Genomic DNA, 13,838 nt, shown 5'->3' with positions numbered 1-13,838 from the left:
CAAAACTCTACTATAGTACCTATTTTTGAACTGTTTTGTACGAGAGTCTTGATTAATACTCAAACAACCGTAAATAAAAACTTTCACAGTTGTTTTATTGAAATATATTATTACGGAATTTTATAAAAGACATCCGTGCTATCAAAACTTGTACCAAAAGTATCTTTGGCTCTGCAAGAAGATCTTTTGCGTTTTTTTGCAGAAAGCGTGCATTTACTTCCCCGAATCAATTTGATGATTGAAAAATTGCTTTTTTGTCCGAAAAACTTTGGATAATAATAACTGCAAAATAAATGCGCAAAACGCCATGAATTTAAAAAGAACTCATGAGTTCAAGGAGCTTGTTCTTTCTTTGAGCAGATAACGTCCCCATATTTAGGTTCTCGGAGTTTTGTTCAGCTGAAAATTAAAAACTAATTTTTCTTTAATTTTTATACCCATAGATCTAAAGCTTCCCTGTGCTTATTAGACCCCTCTTATATCTAAAAAAATGACGTTTTAAAGGTTGCGGATAAGTTTATGATCTACTATTGGATCAAAATCAAAAATCACCAAATTGATGCGTAAACTTTTCCAGTTAAACTTAAAAGATCTTAAAACAATTCTTGCTAACAATAAATAAAAGTACTCTATGAAAACTAAATTTATATAAACGTTGGTAATTGATTAACGTCAAAAAATGTATTCGAATTGCACACAAAAATTATTGAATGGGTGGCTTTGTGTTCATAAACTAATGTTTAGTGAGCTAACAATGTTGAGCTTTGAGGGCAGACTTTGTGGTGGATGGGCAAAACCGCTAGGGGGCAAAAAAGGGACATCCAAACTGCCCGATTTTTTTCTTCACAACGAGTTTAAGTTGTCATAGATTGGTGCAGGGGACGGGAATAATGGGTGGTTTAAAGGCGAGCCAGATTTTAAGAAGCGCTCCTCGCCCTATGGATTTTATATCTTCAGAAGTTTCATTGAATTTCATTCTTATAGACTTGTAAAGTTACTGCTTAGTGACCTATTGGTTTCGGGTTTTACCTGTTTAACTAAATTCTTAAGACAAAATGTCACAAAAATTTAATAGTCAAACAAAAACCAATTACTAGGAGGACGACTATAATTGCTGCAAATTCGGTTCCAGAGCAATTAATCAGAAGTCATTTGACAGGATCAGCCACTATGCTAACCGCACCAACTGCTCGAATATTAAACTAATCTTTTTACATGACAAAATTGATCTGCTTCAGATCATTTTTAGAAGGTGTCGGAATACCGAATGCCAAGCTGTTTTTATTTCTTGCAAAAAAAGATACAATGTTTTTGCGTACCATTTTATAATGGAAATTAAAGTCCTATAGTCTAGTAGTCTTGAAGGCTAACTGATCTATTAGCTTTGTGGCTGTGAACCACATTGAAATTATGAGAGGCGATTTTAAATTTTGACTCGTTAATAATAACGACCATGAGTTTGATTACTCAGCTGATTTCCCTAAATGGAGAATTTAATTAGTCTTATTTTATAGATTTTTTATTTTATGCATGATGTCTAACTACCACCCATTTTTGATGGATCCAATATTCAATTTTTGTAGAAAAGAATTCAAACGACCAAAATAAAGTGAGTTCTGGTCAAACTTGGACTGAACTCAACCAAATAAATTGTTCCTGTAACTTAGGGAGAACCGCATGAACTAATATCCCTACCTAATTGTGTAAAATGAAAAGCAAACTTTTTAAGCAACCTGTGCAATAATTCACGCGATTGGTTTTTGGGGTCTTTCTGATTATAGCTGGCCTCTCCCCACCAACAATATAGCATTCCATCATGGCATATTTGCGGTATTGTGTGGTATACGTCATATGACCACAAAGCTGTGATTGTATTTGTGTATGTGGGGGGAGGGGGGTTATACAGATAATTACAAAAGCAATTTCTGCCATAAAGTGATTCAGAAGAGGTACAAAGAAGGAAATAAGGCAGACCCAATATGGGCTTTTTTTTACAGCCCTAAGGTGTAAAGAGCTAGGGCTACTTATTTCTGCGCGCGAAGTACGCTTACCTATATCTCTAAGACTAACCGACTCTGTAGAACACAGAAGATAAACTTCTATTAATACGGTGGTAATATAGTATAGCACCGCAGTCAAGAGTATACACATGGTTATCCAAACTAACAAACTGACTAGAGTCAGTGGAGCATGCGCTTTATATAAGACAATAGTGTCTTCTCAATCTCTGATTGGTTGGAAGTATACATCCAGTATTTCTACTGCTACATCCATCCGGGGTTAAGAGTTTTAAATCCTTTCAGATCATTTTTAGAAGGTGTCGGAATACCGAATGCCTAGCTGATTTTATTTCTTGCAAAAAAGATAAAATGTTTTTGCGTACCATTTTATAATGGAAATTAAAGTCCTATGGTCAAGTAGTCTTGAAGGCTAACTGATCTATTGGCTTTGTGGCTGTGAACCACATTGAACTTATGAGAGGCAATTTTAAATTTTGACTGGTTAAAAATAACGACCATGAGTTTGATTACTCAGCTGATTTCCCTAAATGGAGAATTCAATTAGTCTTATTTTATAGATTTTTTATTTTATGCATGATGTCTAACTACCACTCATTTTTGATGGATCCAATATTCAATTTTTGTAGAAAAGAATTCAAACGACCGAAATAAAGTGAATTCTGGTCAAACTTGGACTGAACTCAACCAAATAAATTGTTCCTGTAACTTAGGGAGAACCGCATGAACTAATATCCCTACCTAATTGTGTAAAATGAAAAGCAGAATTTTTAAGCGACCTGTGCAATAATTCACGCGATTGGTTTTTGGGGTCTTTCTGATTATAGCTGGCCTCTCCCCACCAACAATATAGCATTCCATCATGGCATATTTGCGGTATTGTGCGTATATACGTCATATGATCACAAAGCTGTGATTGTATTTGTGTTTGTGGGGGGGGGGTTATACAGATAATTACAAAAGCAATTTCTGCCATAAAGTGATTCAGAAGAGGTACGTCTCCTGAACTATATAGGGAGAAGCGCAAAGAAGGAAATAAGGCAGACCCAATATGGGCTCTTTTTACAGCCCTAAGGTGTAAAGAGCTAGGGCTACTTATTTCTGCGCGCGAAGTAGGCTTACCTATATCTCTAAGACTGACCGACTCTGTAGAACACAGAAGAAAACTTCTATTAATACGCAGGTAATACAGTATAGCACCGGAGTCAAGAGTATACACATGGTTATCTAAACTAACAGACTGACTAGAGTCAGTGGAGCATGCGCTTTATATAAGACAATAGTCTCTTCTCAATCTCTGATTGGTTGGAAGTATTCATCCATTATTTCTACTACTACATCCATCCAGGGTTAAAAGTTTTAAATCCAAATTTTTGAGCTGTAGGAGAAATCCTTGTATAGTGAGTTGTATAGTGAGGAGAGATGTCTTGTCGTCAAAATGGAGTTGTGACCTCTGCCGTCGTCTGAAATCCCTGTCAGAAGAAAGTTGAGTGTCGCCTGTGAGTAGTCCACTCAATTGTGGAATCAGTGAAGGTGCCAGCTGCAGGGTACAAGGAGACTTCTGTTTATCTCCATCGGGTACAGGGTTTTACCGATCGGACTTACAGGCTGACCTTCTGGCGGGAATCCATTTTTAGCTACTGTGCGAGCTACATGTTCTTTTAAAGCTTTTATTGAAGTTTAGTGCCTTCTGAGTAACCTACGACCGGAGAAAAAAGAGAAGAACTGATCCTAATCTTCAATTGTGTCGAAGAAGAAAAGAACATAATAAAAGAAGGAAATGAATATATAGAAATGAATACATAGAAAAAAAGTGAGGTTTGCGTTTTACAGAACAGTGAGTCTGTGGAATTGTGAGACTGTGAACCCAAAGTGGTAAGACTGTGGCTTCTTTCCGGAATTCGAATTTGAAGTCAGGGGCCCGATTATCAGGATCCCTATGGAATTCCAAAAATTCCTTGTCTCGAGCGAGACAGGTGGCAAGTGCCCGAGGGTAGAGGTCAATGTTGCAGTGAGGCTGCAACGCCAGGAGGTAAGTGAGGATCTGTGTTTCCTCTGGTGTGAGTCCGCGATTTGTCAGCTTGTCCACCATCAACTCCCTGTAGAGGAGGTTAAAAGTGTGCCCATGCATACACTTTCTTGCGCCTTCCTCTACACACAGCAGGTATTCAATGGGGACAAATATTGGTCTGTGAGCTTAGCAAATAGTGGCGAAAACAGAAAGAAACTTTTGATCGGATCAAAATTTTGGAGTGTGCCTTCACAGTAAGTGGAGTTTATGAGATAGCTGTAATTCATGTAGTAGGTTAAGGTGAGCTTTGAGTTAGCACATTGAAGGCATGAGTTGATGTGGACCTGGAGATTCGTTCTGTGGGAGTGGTGCTGGACAAAGAGGTAGTTGTGGATGGTGTATCCCACCAGTTAAGTCAGGCCCAATATGGTCTATTTTTACGGCCTTAATGTATAAAGAGCTGGGGCTACTTATTTCTGCGCTCAAAGTAGATTTACCTATATCTCTAAGACTAACCGACTCTGTAGAACACAGAAGGTAAACTTCTATCAATACGGTGGTAATACAGTAGTGCACCAGAGTCAAGTGTATACACATGGTGTATCTAAATTAACGGACTGACTAGAGTTATTGGAACATGCGCTTTATAAAAGAAAATAATGTCTTCGCAATCTCTGATTGGTTGAAAGTATACATCCAGTATTTCTACTGCTACATCCATCCGGGGTTAAGAGTTTTAAAACCGAATTTGTGAGCTGTAGGAGAAATACGTTGGATGTGTCATCCTCCTTGCATAGTGAGATGGAGAGATGTGTCGTCGTCAAAGTGGAGTTGTGACCTCTGCCGTCGTCTGAAATCCCTGTCAGAAGAAAGTTGAGTGTCGTCTGTGAGTAGTCCACTCAAGTGTGGAACCAGTGAAGTTTCCAGTTACAGGGTACAAGGAGACTTCTGTTTATCTCAATGGGGTACAGGGTTTTGCCGATTGCACTTACCGGCTGAGCTTCTGGCGGGAACCATTTTAGCTACTGTGTGAGCTACATGTTCTCTTAAAATTTTTAGTGAAGTTTAGTGCCTTCTGATTAACCTCCGACCGGAGAAAAAAAGAAAAGAACTGATCCTAATCTTCAATTGTGTCGAAGAAGAAAAGAAAATAATAAATGAAGGAAATGAATATATCGAAACGAATATATAGAAAAAAAGTGAGGTTTTGGTTTTACAGAACAGTGAGTCCGTGGAATTGTGAGACCGTGAACCCAAAGTGGTAAGACTGTGGCCTTTTTCCGGAATTCGAATTTGAAGTAAGGGGCCCGATTATCAGGATCCCTATGGAATTCCAAAAATTCCTTGTCTCGAGCGAGACAGGTGGCAAGTGCCCGAGGGTAGAGGTCAATGTTGCAGTGACGCTGCAACGCCAGGAGGTAATTGAGGATCTGTGTTTCCTCTGGTGTGGGTTCGCGATTTGTCAGCTTGTCCACCATCAAGTCCCTGTAGAGGAGATTAAAAGTGTGCCCATGCATACACTTTCTTGCGCCTTCCTCTACACACAGCAGGTATTCAATGGGGACAACTATTGGTCTCTGAGTTTTTGCATAGAGTGGCGAAAACAGAAAGTAACTTTTGATCAGATCAAATTTACGGAGGGTACTTTCACAGTAAGTGGAGTTTATGAGATAGCTGTAATTCATTTAGTAGGGTAAGGTGAGCTTTGAACTAGCACATTGAAGGCGTGAGTTGATGTGGACCTGGAGATTCGTTCTGTGGAAGTGGTGCTGGACAAAGAGGTGGTTGTGGATGGTGTATCGCACCAGTTAAGTCAGGCCCAATATAGGCTATTTTTACGGCCTTAAGGTATAAAGAGCTGGGGCTACTTATTTCTGCGCGCAAAGTAGGCTTACCTATATCTCTAAGACTAACCGACTCTGTAGAACACAGAAGATAAACTTCTATCAATACTGTGGTAATACAATATGGCACCAGAGTCAAGTGTATACACGTGGTGTATCTAAATTAACGGACTGACAAGAGTTATTGGAGCATGCGCTTTAAATAAGAGAATAGTGTCTTCGCAATCTCTGATTGGTTGGAAGTATACATCCAGAATTTCTACTGCTACAGAATCTAATAATATGTTATATAATTTGAAAATATTAGGAATATAAAATTAGATTAAATTTCGAGTACGTGTAATTAGCGGTAACAGTAGCAAGCCAGAAGATTCTTGCAGATTTCAATTAGCTCGCCATTAATTTCCAGTATCATCTGCACTCTTTTAGCCTGCATTTTACGGCTTGGTACGCATTATTGAAATTATAAGAAAAATAACTATATTCATAGGCACCGAGAGACGTAACAATAACTGTCATACATAATTTCGTAGAAATTTCACTAAATGATGCACTTTTTTCTTTATTGTAGTTTTCATCGTCTCTAAAAAATAAAAATGATCATATTTGAGAGGTAGGTTCAACAAACAAAGCAGAATTTACATTACTGATTTCCTCGAATTGCTGGCCGAGACAGCAAATTTTCTACCATTTTTTTAAACTTTTTTACTGATCTTCACAAACCCGGACGACCCAAGCGTTAAAAAAACGGCGCCTCTACTTAGATTGGGTAAAAAACGTTTCATTTCATTTTTGAAGAAAATACTGAATGTTTTTGATTCGTATCTCACAAAATGAGGGTTTTCGAACGTTTTTGAAACCATTAACAATGTTTTGAACGTTATTAACATAGAGACTGTTTTCGACTTGTGTCTTGGAAATTACACTAGCATTTCGGTACTGTGAATTTGATAAATTGTTCCTCCTCAACTAAAATTATTTTTAACCAGCCTCTCAAAAGACTGAAGAAAACAAATTAATGAACCATAATTTATTACTCCCTCTTTTATACAAATGGTCTATTCTATGCTAATAGCTACAATATATAACAAAATAAATATACTCAAATGTAGTGTACAGAGAGAGAATAAAATTACAAGTTAAGAAGTGCTCTGAATATGAGATAAATTTGGTGGTTAAGTGGGAGGGTGGTGGATTCGATCGATGTTCGCTAGAAGCAGTTTTGAAGTTTGGGAAGCAGTTTCCTTTCCGTGTTCAGAATAAGACCTGTTATGTATTGTATTTGGATCTTCGGAAGCCCCCCCCCCCACCCCCCTCCATTAATGCATGTTTTTGCATTGATAATCAATAGGTGGGACTAGACATTACAATTTTTATACATCATTATAATGGTTTAAAGTTAGCATGCTTAGATATGGAGATATTCTGGGGGAAGGGGGGGGGTGTTAGAGGAAACTTCTTTAACTAGGAGGGTTAGGGATAGGAAACTGATCAGAAGTTTGTTCACAACTGAAACAAGCATCAACATAGCGCATCCTACTAAACTATTCTCATCTGTTTGTCGACCTTCAGCCTTTCAAGGGTTGAATTGATCTCGGCTTCAAATTATTATAACTTAAGGCGATCCACTATCGCGCTGTTGTGATTAAACTGACGTCAAATGATGTTAGGATCTCTTCAATTTCTCTCTGAAACAGAAACTAGATGTTTTTTATCAGTTCATATAGGTAATTGTAAGTTTTTCATTTTCCTTTTCCAAGAGCTAGCATTGTCAAGGAGTTCTCGGGTCGAGAAATTTTCCAAAAATTACGTAAGAAATGCGCTAAAATGAGCTGAAATCCGCTGAATTTTCAAAAATGTCAGCGCAAAAGTCTTACATAAAATGGCTTCTCTGCTCTTTGAAGCACTAACTACTATATATCTGATACACTCTAGATGGAAATGTTCAATTTTGTCTACAAATTACAAAATACATTATTTTTTCTTATGAGTAAAAAAAAATTTTTTTTCTACATTGTTTTCTCTTGTAGAACACGTGATATTCAAATTTTTTCAATGAGTTTAACAAATTGTATAGTTATGTAAACCGGATACAAAAGATTTTGTTTAAGAGAACTATTAATGATATAAATTCTAAAAAGTTGTAGCTTCTATTTTTTAAACCCATTTTACTCTTTTGATTTTTGAGCTGATCAGATAATATAAATTGCTCTACTTAATTTTGTTTCGTTTTCCCGATCTGTTAAAATTGTTGCATTATTAAAAGAATATCTTTGAGAAAAAAGTGGTTCAAACTGTTTCGGTTTCTTGAGTTTTAAAGTGCACAGGGAAACTTTATGTTTTCAATGATATTTTTGAGTAGCACGTCGAGCAAAAATCGAGCATTGGGGGAGTAAATTTTTATGTATCGATTTACTAAATTTTGGAATAGGAAAACATTTTTTTCTCGTATAATGTTTTCCAGAAAGTTTTGTCTATGAGAAAAAATTTCTCTTCCTACAGTTGGGTTCTTAGATACTTGAACAAGAAAAAACAATCGAAAACTTTTTTTGCGGGAGACATTTGCTGTTGGCATTTTGCTTTCATTCGAATTGTGTGACTCCATTAAAAATTAATATGGTTTTTCCCGGATTTAGAATTGTCGATTTCGATATAATTAAAAATTTTAAGGCTTTTGAAAAAAAAAAGCTTGCCCTCTTTTTTGCAAATTGATCTAATTAATCTGGGAGGGGTTAAATTGCAAAAATTATTTAATGTTCTGCATTTTTCTCCTGGACGGGTTGGGTAATTCCATATTTTTTTTCTCCAAAAGGTTACGTATAAACTATCTTTCAATGAGAGAAAAAAATTTGGTCTCCGAACTTTGGCGAGAATTTTCAAAAAGGCTGAAAAAATGGGGAGGGGACTCTGACAGTTGTTCTTTTCTCTCTCTTATCTATCTGCTATGAAGTGGCAACTTTAAATTAGGACCTCTAGCACTCAAGATGAGAAAATTGATTAAAAAACGCCATTATGTCGACAATAAAGACTTTTTTTGGTTTGGCAGTCCATAAAAAAAAGAATTTTGTGATTAATGGGATTGTTGTAACAATTATTCGAGATCGAGGTGTAAAAATACCAATTATTTCTATTTGGGGGTTGGGGTATTCGGGATCTCATACTTTTGTGCTAAATGGTGATAATTTCTCGACCGCGCGACGTATTCATGCATAAATAATGCTACTAATTTAGCTTACTCAAAAGGTCACACAACCTTGTCACAATTAACGGTAATCGATTTGTATGGTACCAAACAGAATTTGAAGAATAGAACAGCGAATAATTGTGAACTTTAATCTCAGGTGAGGTGGGGTTCGGGCTGGGCTAACCTTTCGCATGTAGTTGAAAAATTCTTCTCTGGAAATGACTCCATCTCTATCTGTGTCTAATCTCTGAAACACATTTATAACACTAGTTTTGTTTCAACATTAACATTAGCCGAGGCACCAAAATTAGTCGCGTCACCAATGTAATGTAACCCAAAATAAATCATGGAAAGGATTTGACGACGGGTTTTCTGGAAGATAACAGAAGTAAAAGAAAATTCTGCAAAATGATACAAAAACTAATTTCGCACAAAGAAGTTGAAAACTTGATAAAGTTGAGCGAACATTGATACTGGCAAACCTGCTACCTATCTTTTTGTTCGTCCCACTTCGTGGGGTTGGGGAGTCCTTTTATTTTGATGATTTTGAACAATTTACTGTTTTCAGGCAGAAAGGTATAATCGGCACCATTAGAAAGCCCGCCGAGTAGAATAATTTGTTTATTAGAGTACTTACCCAAATATGAGCACTTATTTATTTTTGAGACGCCATCGAAATTCTCATTTTCATGAATATACGGCCAATATTTATTCTTGTTAACTAATTTCTACAGGATTTTTTCTTTTTTGTTCAACATTAATCTTTTTATTTAGTATATGTTGCAATTGTTTATTAAGAGTGATTCGGACTACACATAAAAAATCAAACAAGGTTGCCTAACAAGGTGGTTCAAGCCTTTCTGCTAACATTGATAAACTAACGGGCTAATTTAGACCCGTTAATTTATCAATGTTAGCAGACCGTTAATTTATCCCGTTATTTAGACTTTATAGATACAAACTGACGCCTAATAGGACATTTTTATCAGACATTCTTCATTTTTGACTAACAACACCACTAAACTGCTTTAAAAAGCCTGCCAAATTTGTTGTCCATTATCCTTTAAAACGAAGACAAAAAGTTGTGGCAATTTTCTTCTAATTTAAATTCACTTTTCTTTTTTTCTCTTATTATTTTATAGCGGTTTTGTTTCAAAGTTGCACAATTCTTATTTGTTTTCAAAATTCTACTTTTGAATCGTAATCTGACCATTCGCAGAAGAATTGCTCCCACACAACGAGTAAGGGACTGGTTCTTGTTGAAGCTGCTTAAGCTTAAAGACGCTCACCTCATAAGGAAAAAGGTGCAGAAAGATCGGATGAAAGTGACCTGGGATAAAAAAAATAGCTGACCAAAAGAAATTCTTTCTGCAACATGACATTACGTCCCTAAGAGGTTCCATTAAAGTGTGCCCATAGTGATTGCCGAAAAACTATCAACAGAAAGTTGGTATTACGAAAATCGCTTAGATCATCAGGACAAATCAGGACAAAAAATATACTAACTTCTTTTGAGAGCACTTAAAGAAAACTTCGTTTCGTGCGACCGTTTAAATTTTCAAATTTATCGATATTTCTAATAGTTTGTCCTCAATTAAGTGAACCCGTGGATTCTAGAAATAAGCAAATTCTTGCTTTCAAGAGCATATAGCCTATTTTGATCCAAATAATCGAAACAAATGGTCATTAGACTCTTTGATTGGATTAGGAACTGATTTAATTTGACAAAAAAACTTCTTATGATTTTTACTGACTGTTCATGTTTAATAGTTATGATTTTGTTCAGCAAAGTTCAGCAATTGATTAAATTGTATTGAGATTTAGCGAATGAATTCAAACAAGCTTTACTAATTTCAATGTCGTATAGCTCATAGACATTATCTATTCTTTATGAAGTTTCTTTCTTTGTCTATTAAATTTTAGCAGCATTTTTAGTGCAAAATTGAAAACAGTATCTTTAAATAAATTTTTTGTAGTTATAAATTTAGTTCTGTTTTCAGTTTTATTCCGACTCACTTTGGTGGGGGAGGAACTATGAACTCAAATGAAGTTTCTTTGGTTCATTCAAAGCGTAGAAAATTGAATTAAAAAGATTTTTTTTATTTAGTTATTTACAGGGAGTTATAAAGATTTTAAATTTTGTGAACATTCGACCAAAATTAGATGCAGTCGTTCAAATTTTTTTCGTCAAAAGTGGGGACAAATGCGACTTTTCGGCCCCCTTTGTTCAAATTTGCTAAAATTAGACACATGTGGACATAAATACCTATCGTAAATTCTAAAAAAGCTAATTGCACTCCCCTTGGCTTTAAGAGACTTAAGGAATTACAACTTCTCAAGTTTTCGCAAATTTGAATTTGATTTTTATACGAAATGCATTATTTATTTTTGACCTATTGAAAAAATTTGTCCAAGAATGAATTTTTTAAGATCAATTGAACAGTTAAGTGTTTTTTTAGACGCGCAGCAAAACCAGGGCTGATCATGATCTTACAATGGATCCTTACAATAAAGAATTTTTAAAATTTATTGGGGCGCGGTCTTTTTCAAAACACTTCAGAATTTAAATCTTTTTATGCTATTTACTGACAAAAAATTGTATCAAGGGCTCTTTTTTGACAGACAGTTCACAAAAAATGAAGCCCAACGAATGTATATTATGGTTTCAGAGTTAGTCTCTTGGTTTTTTTGGCTTTGACCAAAAACATTTTGTAATATTTTATGATCTTCTTATGTTTTGCTTTCAATTGTTATACTTTTTTAAGTCCACTGACTTAGTCTCCCCTATAAGAGATCCAATTCGGTTTTTTGTGAGGTATACGTGATCCTGGAAAATACTTTAAGTTGTTATCTAATGTCTCTTATGACTTTGATTATATTTGTTTTAATAAAAGGTCTGTGAATATTGGAACTTTGCCTCTAATTCATATTTTTTCTCAACTTCTGGAGTAGTCCCAGTAAAAACAGGCAGAAACTCATTTTCTGTGAGGTACAATATTATGACTGTAACGGTTTAATATTTAACCAATGGTTTCTGGGTTTTGGTACTAGGAGGTTTCAGTTTTTGGATTTTCGAGCATAATTGCACTTTTTATGGGTTCATTTTGTTCGCTTGTCACATTACCACAATATTAACAGGTCCAATTGAAGAAGAACATAGTTGGGTATATGCGCAGCGTTGAAAAAAGCGTTTTTGAATATGTTTTTTTGTTTCTGTTGTATATCTTATGCATTTGGGCTGAGAAACAGTTCTCTAGCAAATTAGTGTTTTTTCTGATTTGACTATGTGTTTCCTTCTTTTTGTTTTTGTGCGAAATATACATGACAATGATATGTTTTAAATGCTTCTCTGGACGTATAATTGAACTTTTTCAAAGATTTCAGAAAAGACTTGCCAAAGCTCCTTCCCTCTGAGCAAAAAATCATGTTAACAGTTTTATATTGACCTAATTGTTTCTTGGTTTTGATAGTACGAGTTTTCACTTTTTTAAATTTAGAGCAAAATTGCTCACATTATAATTTCATTTTGTTTCATTGTCGATTATCACATCGATGTCGATTACCATATTAAAACAAATCAAAGAAATGCATAGCTGAAAAACTGCACAGCGTTGGAAAACCACAACTTATCATGCTGACTTTTTTGTTGAATAGTATATGCTCTTATGACTGAGACACAATTCTCTCGCAAAAGTTAGGAGATTTTTTGTCTTTCTTTTTGTTATTGTTTTTTTCATCTATACATCTGATAATGATAAGTCTCAGCTGACTCTGCCAGACAGATAATTGAATCTATTTAAAGAGTTCAGTTCATAGCTAATTGTTATTTTGACTTTCAAGTGAACTTCATAAAACATAAAAAATCTAAGGATATATTCAGCTGTCTCTTTTTTACTTTCTTTTTTCGTTATTATTTAACTCAACCTCATTGATATAAAGTGTTATCTACTTTTAATGATTCAAAAGTTCGAAACTGTTCATTTTCTGGTTCTCTTTTTCTTGTTGCTTCTACGTAGTCTGTTTATAAGGAAGACCCTTTGATGTTCAAATGAGAAACAAGTGCTGATACACAGTTCTTCCAGATAACATCTTATAATTTTACTGTCTTTACGACTGTGCTGTAAAACTGGTTGTGAGGTTCTGTTGCCTTCTGTCTGTATTTGTTATTATTTCGTTTTGTTGTGACTTAGTCTCATTGATAACAAACTCAATCGGCTTCCTGAGATGTTGCAAGCTATTCCGCCTTGCTTAGTTGAAATATTATGTCTGTTTTGACTTTTCATAACTTATTTTGGTTTTTGATATTTCTTGTAATCATTTTTTGATAATTGTTTTTGAAGATTTGTAGCTTTTTCTCTGTAAAGATAGGCCGCAAACAATTTCATTGAGCTGTAATTTTTTTATAACGGTTTCAATTTCAGCCATTTGATTTTGGGCTTTGTTACCATATTTTTTGAAAAATTTTGTGATTTTTACATATTTGTATACTTCATAGATGTTAAGTTTTCTTTTCAATTTATAACATTAATGGTAGTTTCGATTGGCTTTAAAAAATTGCACAATTGATCAATTTTAGTTTTCATAGTTGCAAAATTATGGTTCTAAGGGCTTCACAACCATTTTCGCGCAAAGTGAAAAAATTTATAAGCTTTGCCAGTTTATAACAAACACTGGATAATAACAGGTCTCAATTGCTTCCTGTGGAGATATAAATGAATATTTTGGTGATTTCGGTTAATATCTATTAATTTAATTTGCTTTCCGATTAATTGTTTTGAAAA

General features: G+C 35.1%; 1 protein-coding gene across 3 annotated transcripts in view; it reads right to left on the bottom strand.

Moving 5' to 3' along the window:
• Window positions 1-7,286: 7,286 nt before the first annotated feature.
• The window catches only part of LOC142334741 (A-type potassium channel modulatory protein KCNIP1-like), a 29,753-nt gene continuing 23,201 nt past the window's right edge, over window positions 7,287-13,838 (bottom strand). For 2 of the 3 annotated variants that reach the window (XM_075383017.1, XM_075383009.1), the window contains 2 exons: window positions 9,242-9,304; window positions 7,287-7,561 (listed from right to left, as the gene is read on the bottom strand). In XM_075383017.1, coding sequence (XP_075239132.1) covers window positions 7,502-7,561; window positions 9,242-9,304 — 123 coding nt within the window. In that variant the 3' untranslated portion in view covers window positions 7,287-7,501. The remainder of the gene's footprint in view (window positions 7,562-9,241; window positions 9,305-13,838) is intronic. The other variant, XM_075383027.1, reaches the window with a different exon arrangement.

The sequence above is a fragment of the Convolutriloba macropyga genome, chromosome 1 (genome assembly GCF_964194025.1).
Source record: "Convolutriloba macropyga chromosome 1, txConMacr16.3, whole genome shotgun sequence".
In the NCBI taxonomy this organism is placed as follows: domain Eukaryota; kingdom Metazoa; phylum Xenacoelomorpha; order Acoela; family Convolutidae; genus Convolutriloba; species Convolutriloba macropyga.
This window is presented reverse-complemented; position numbering and strand designations above follow the sequence as displayed.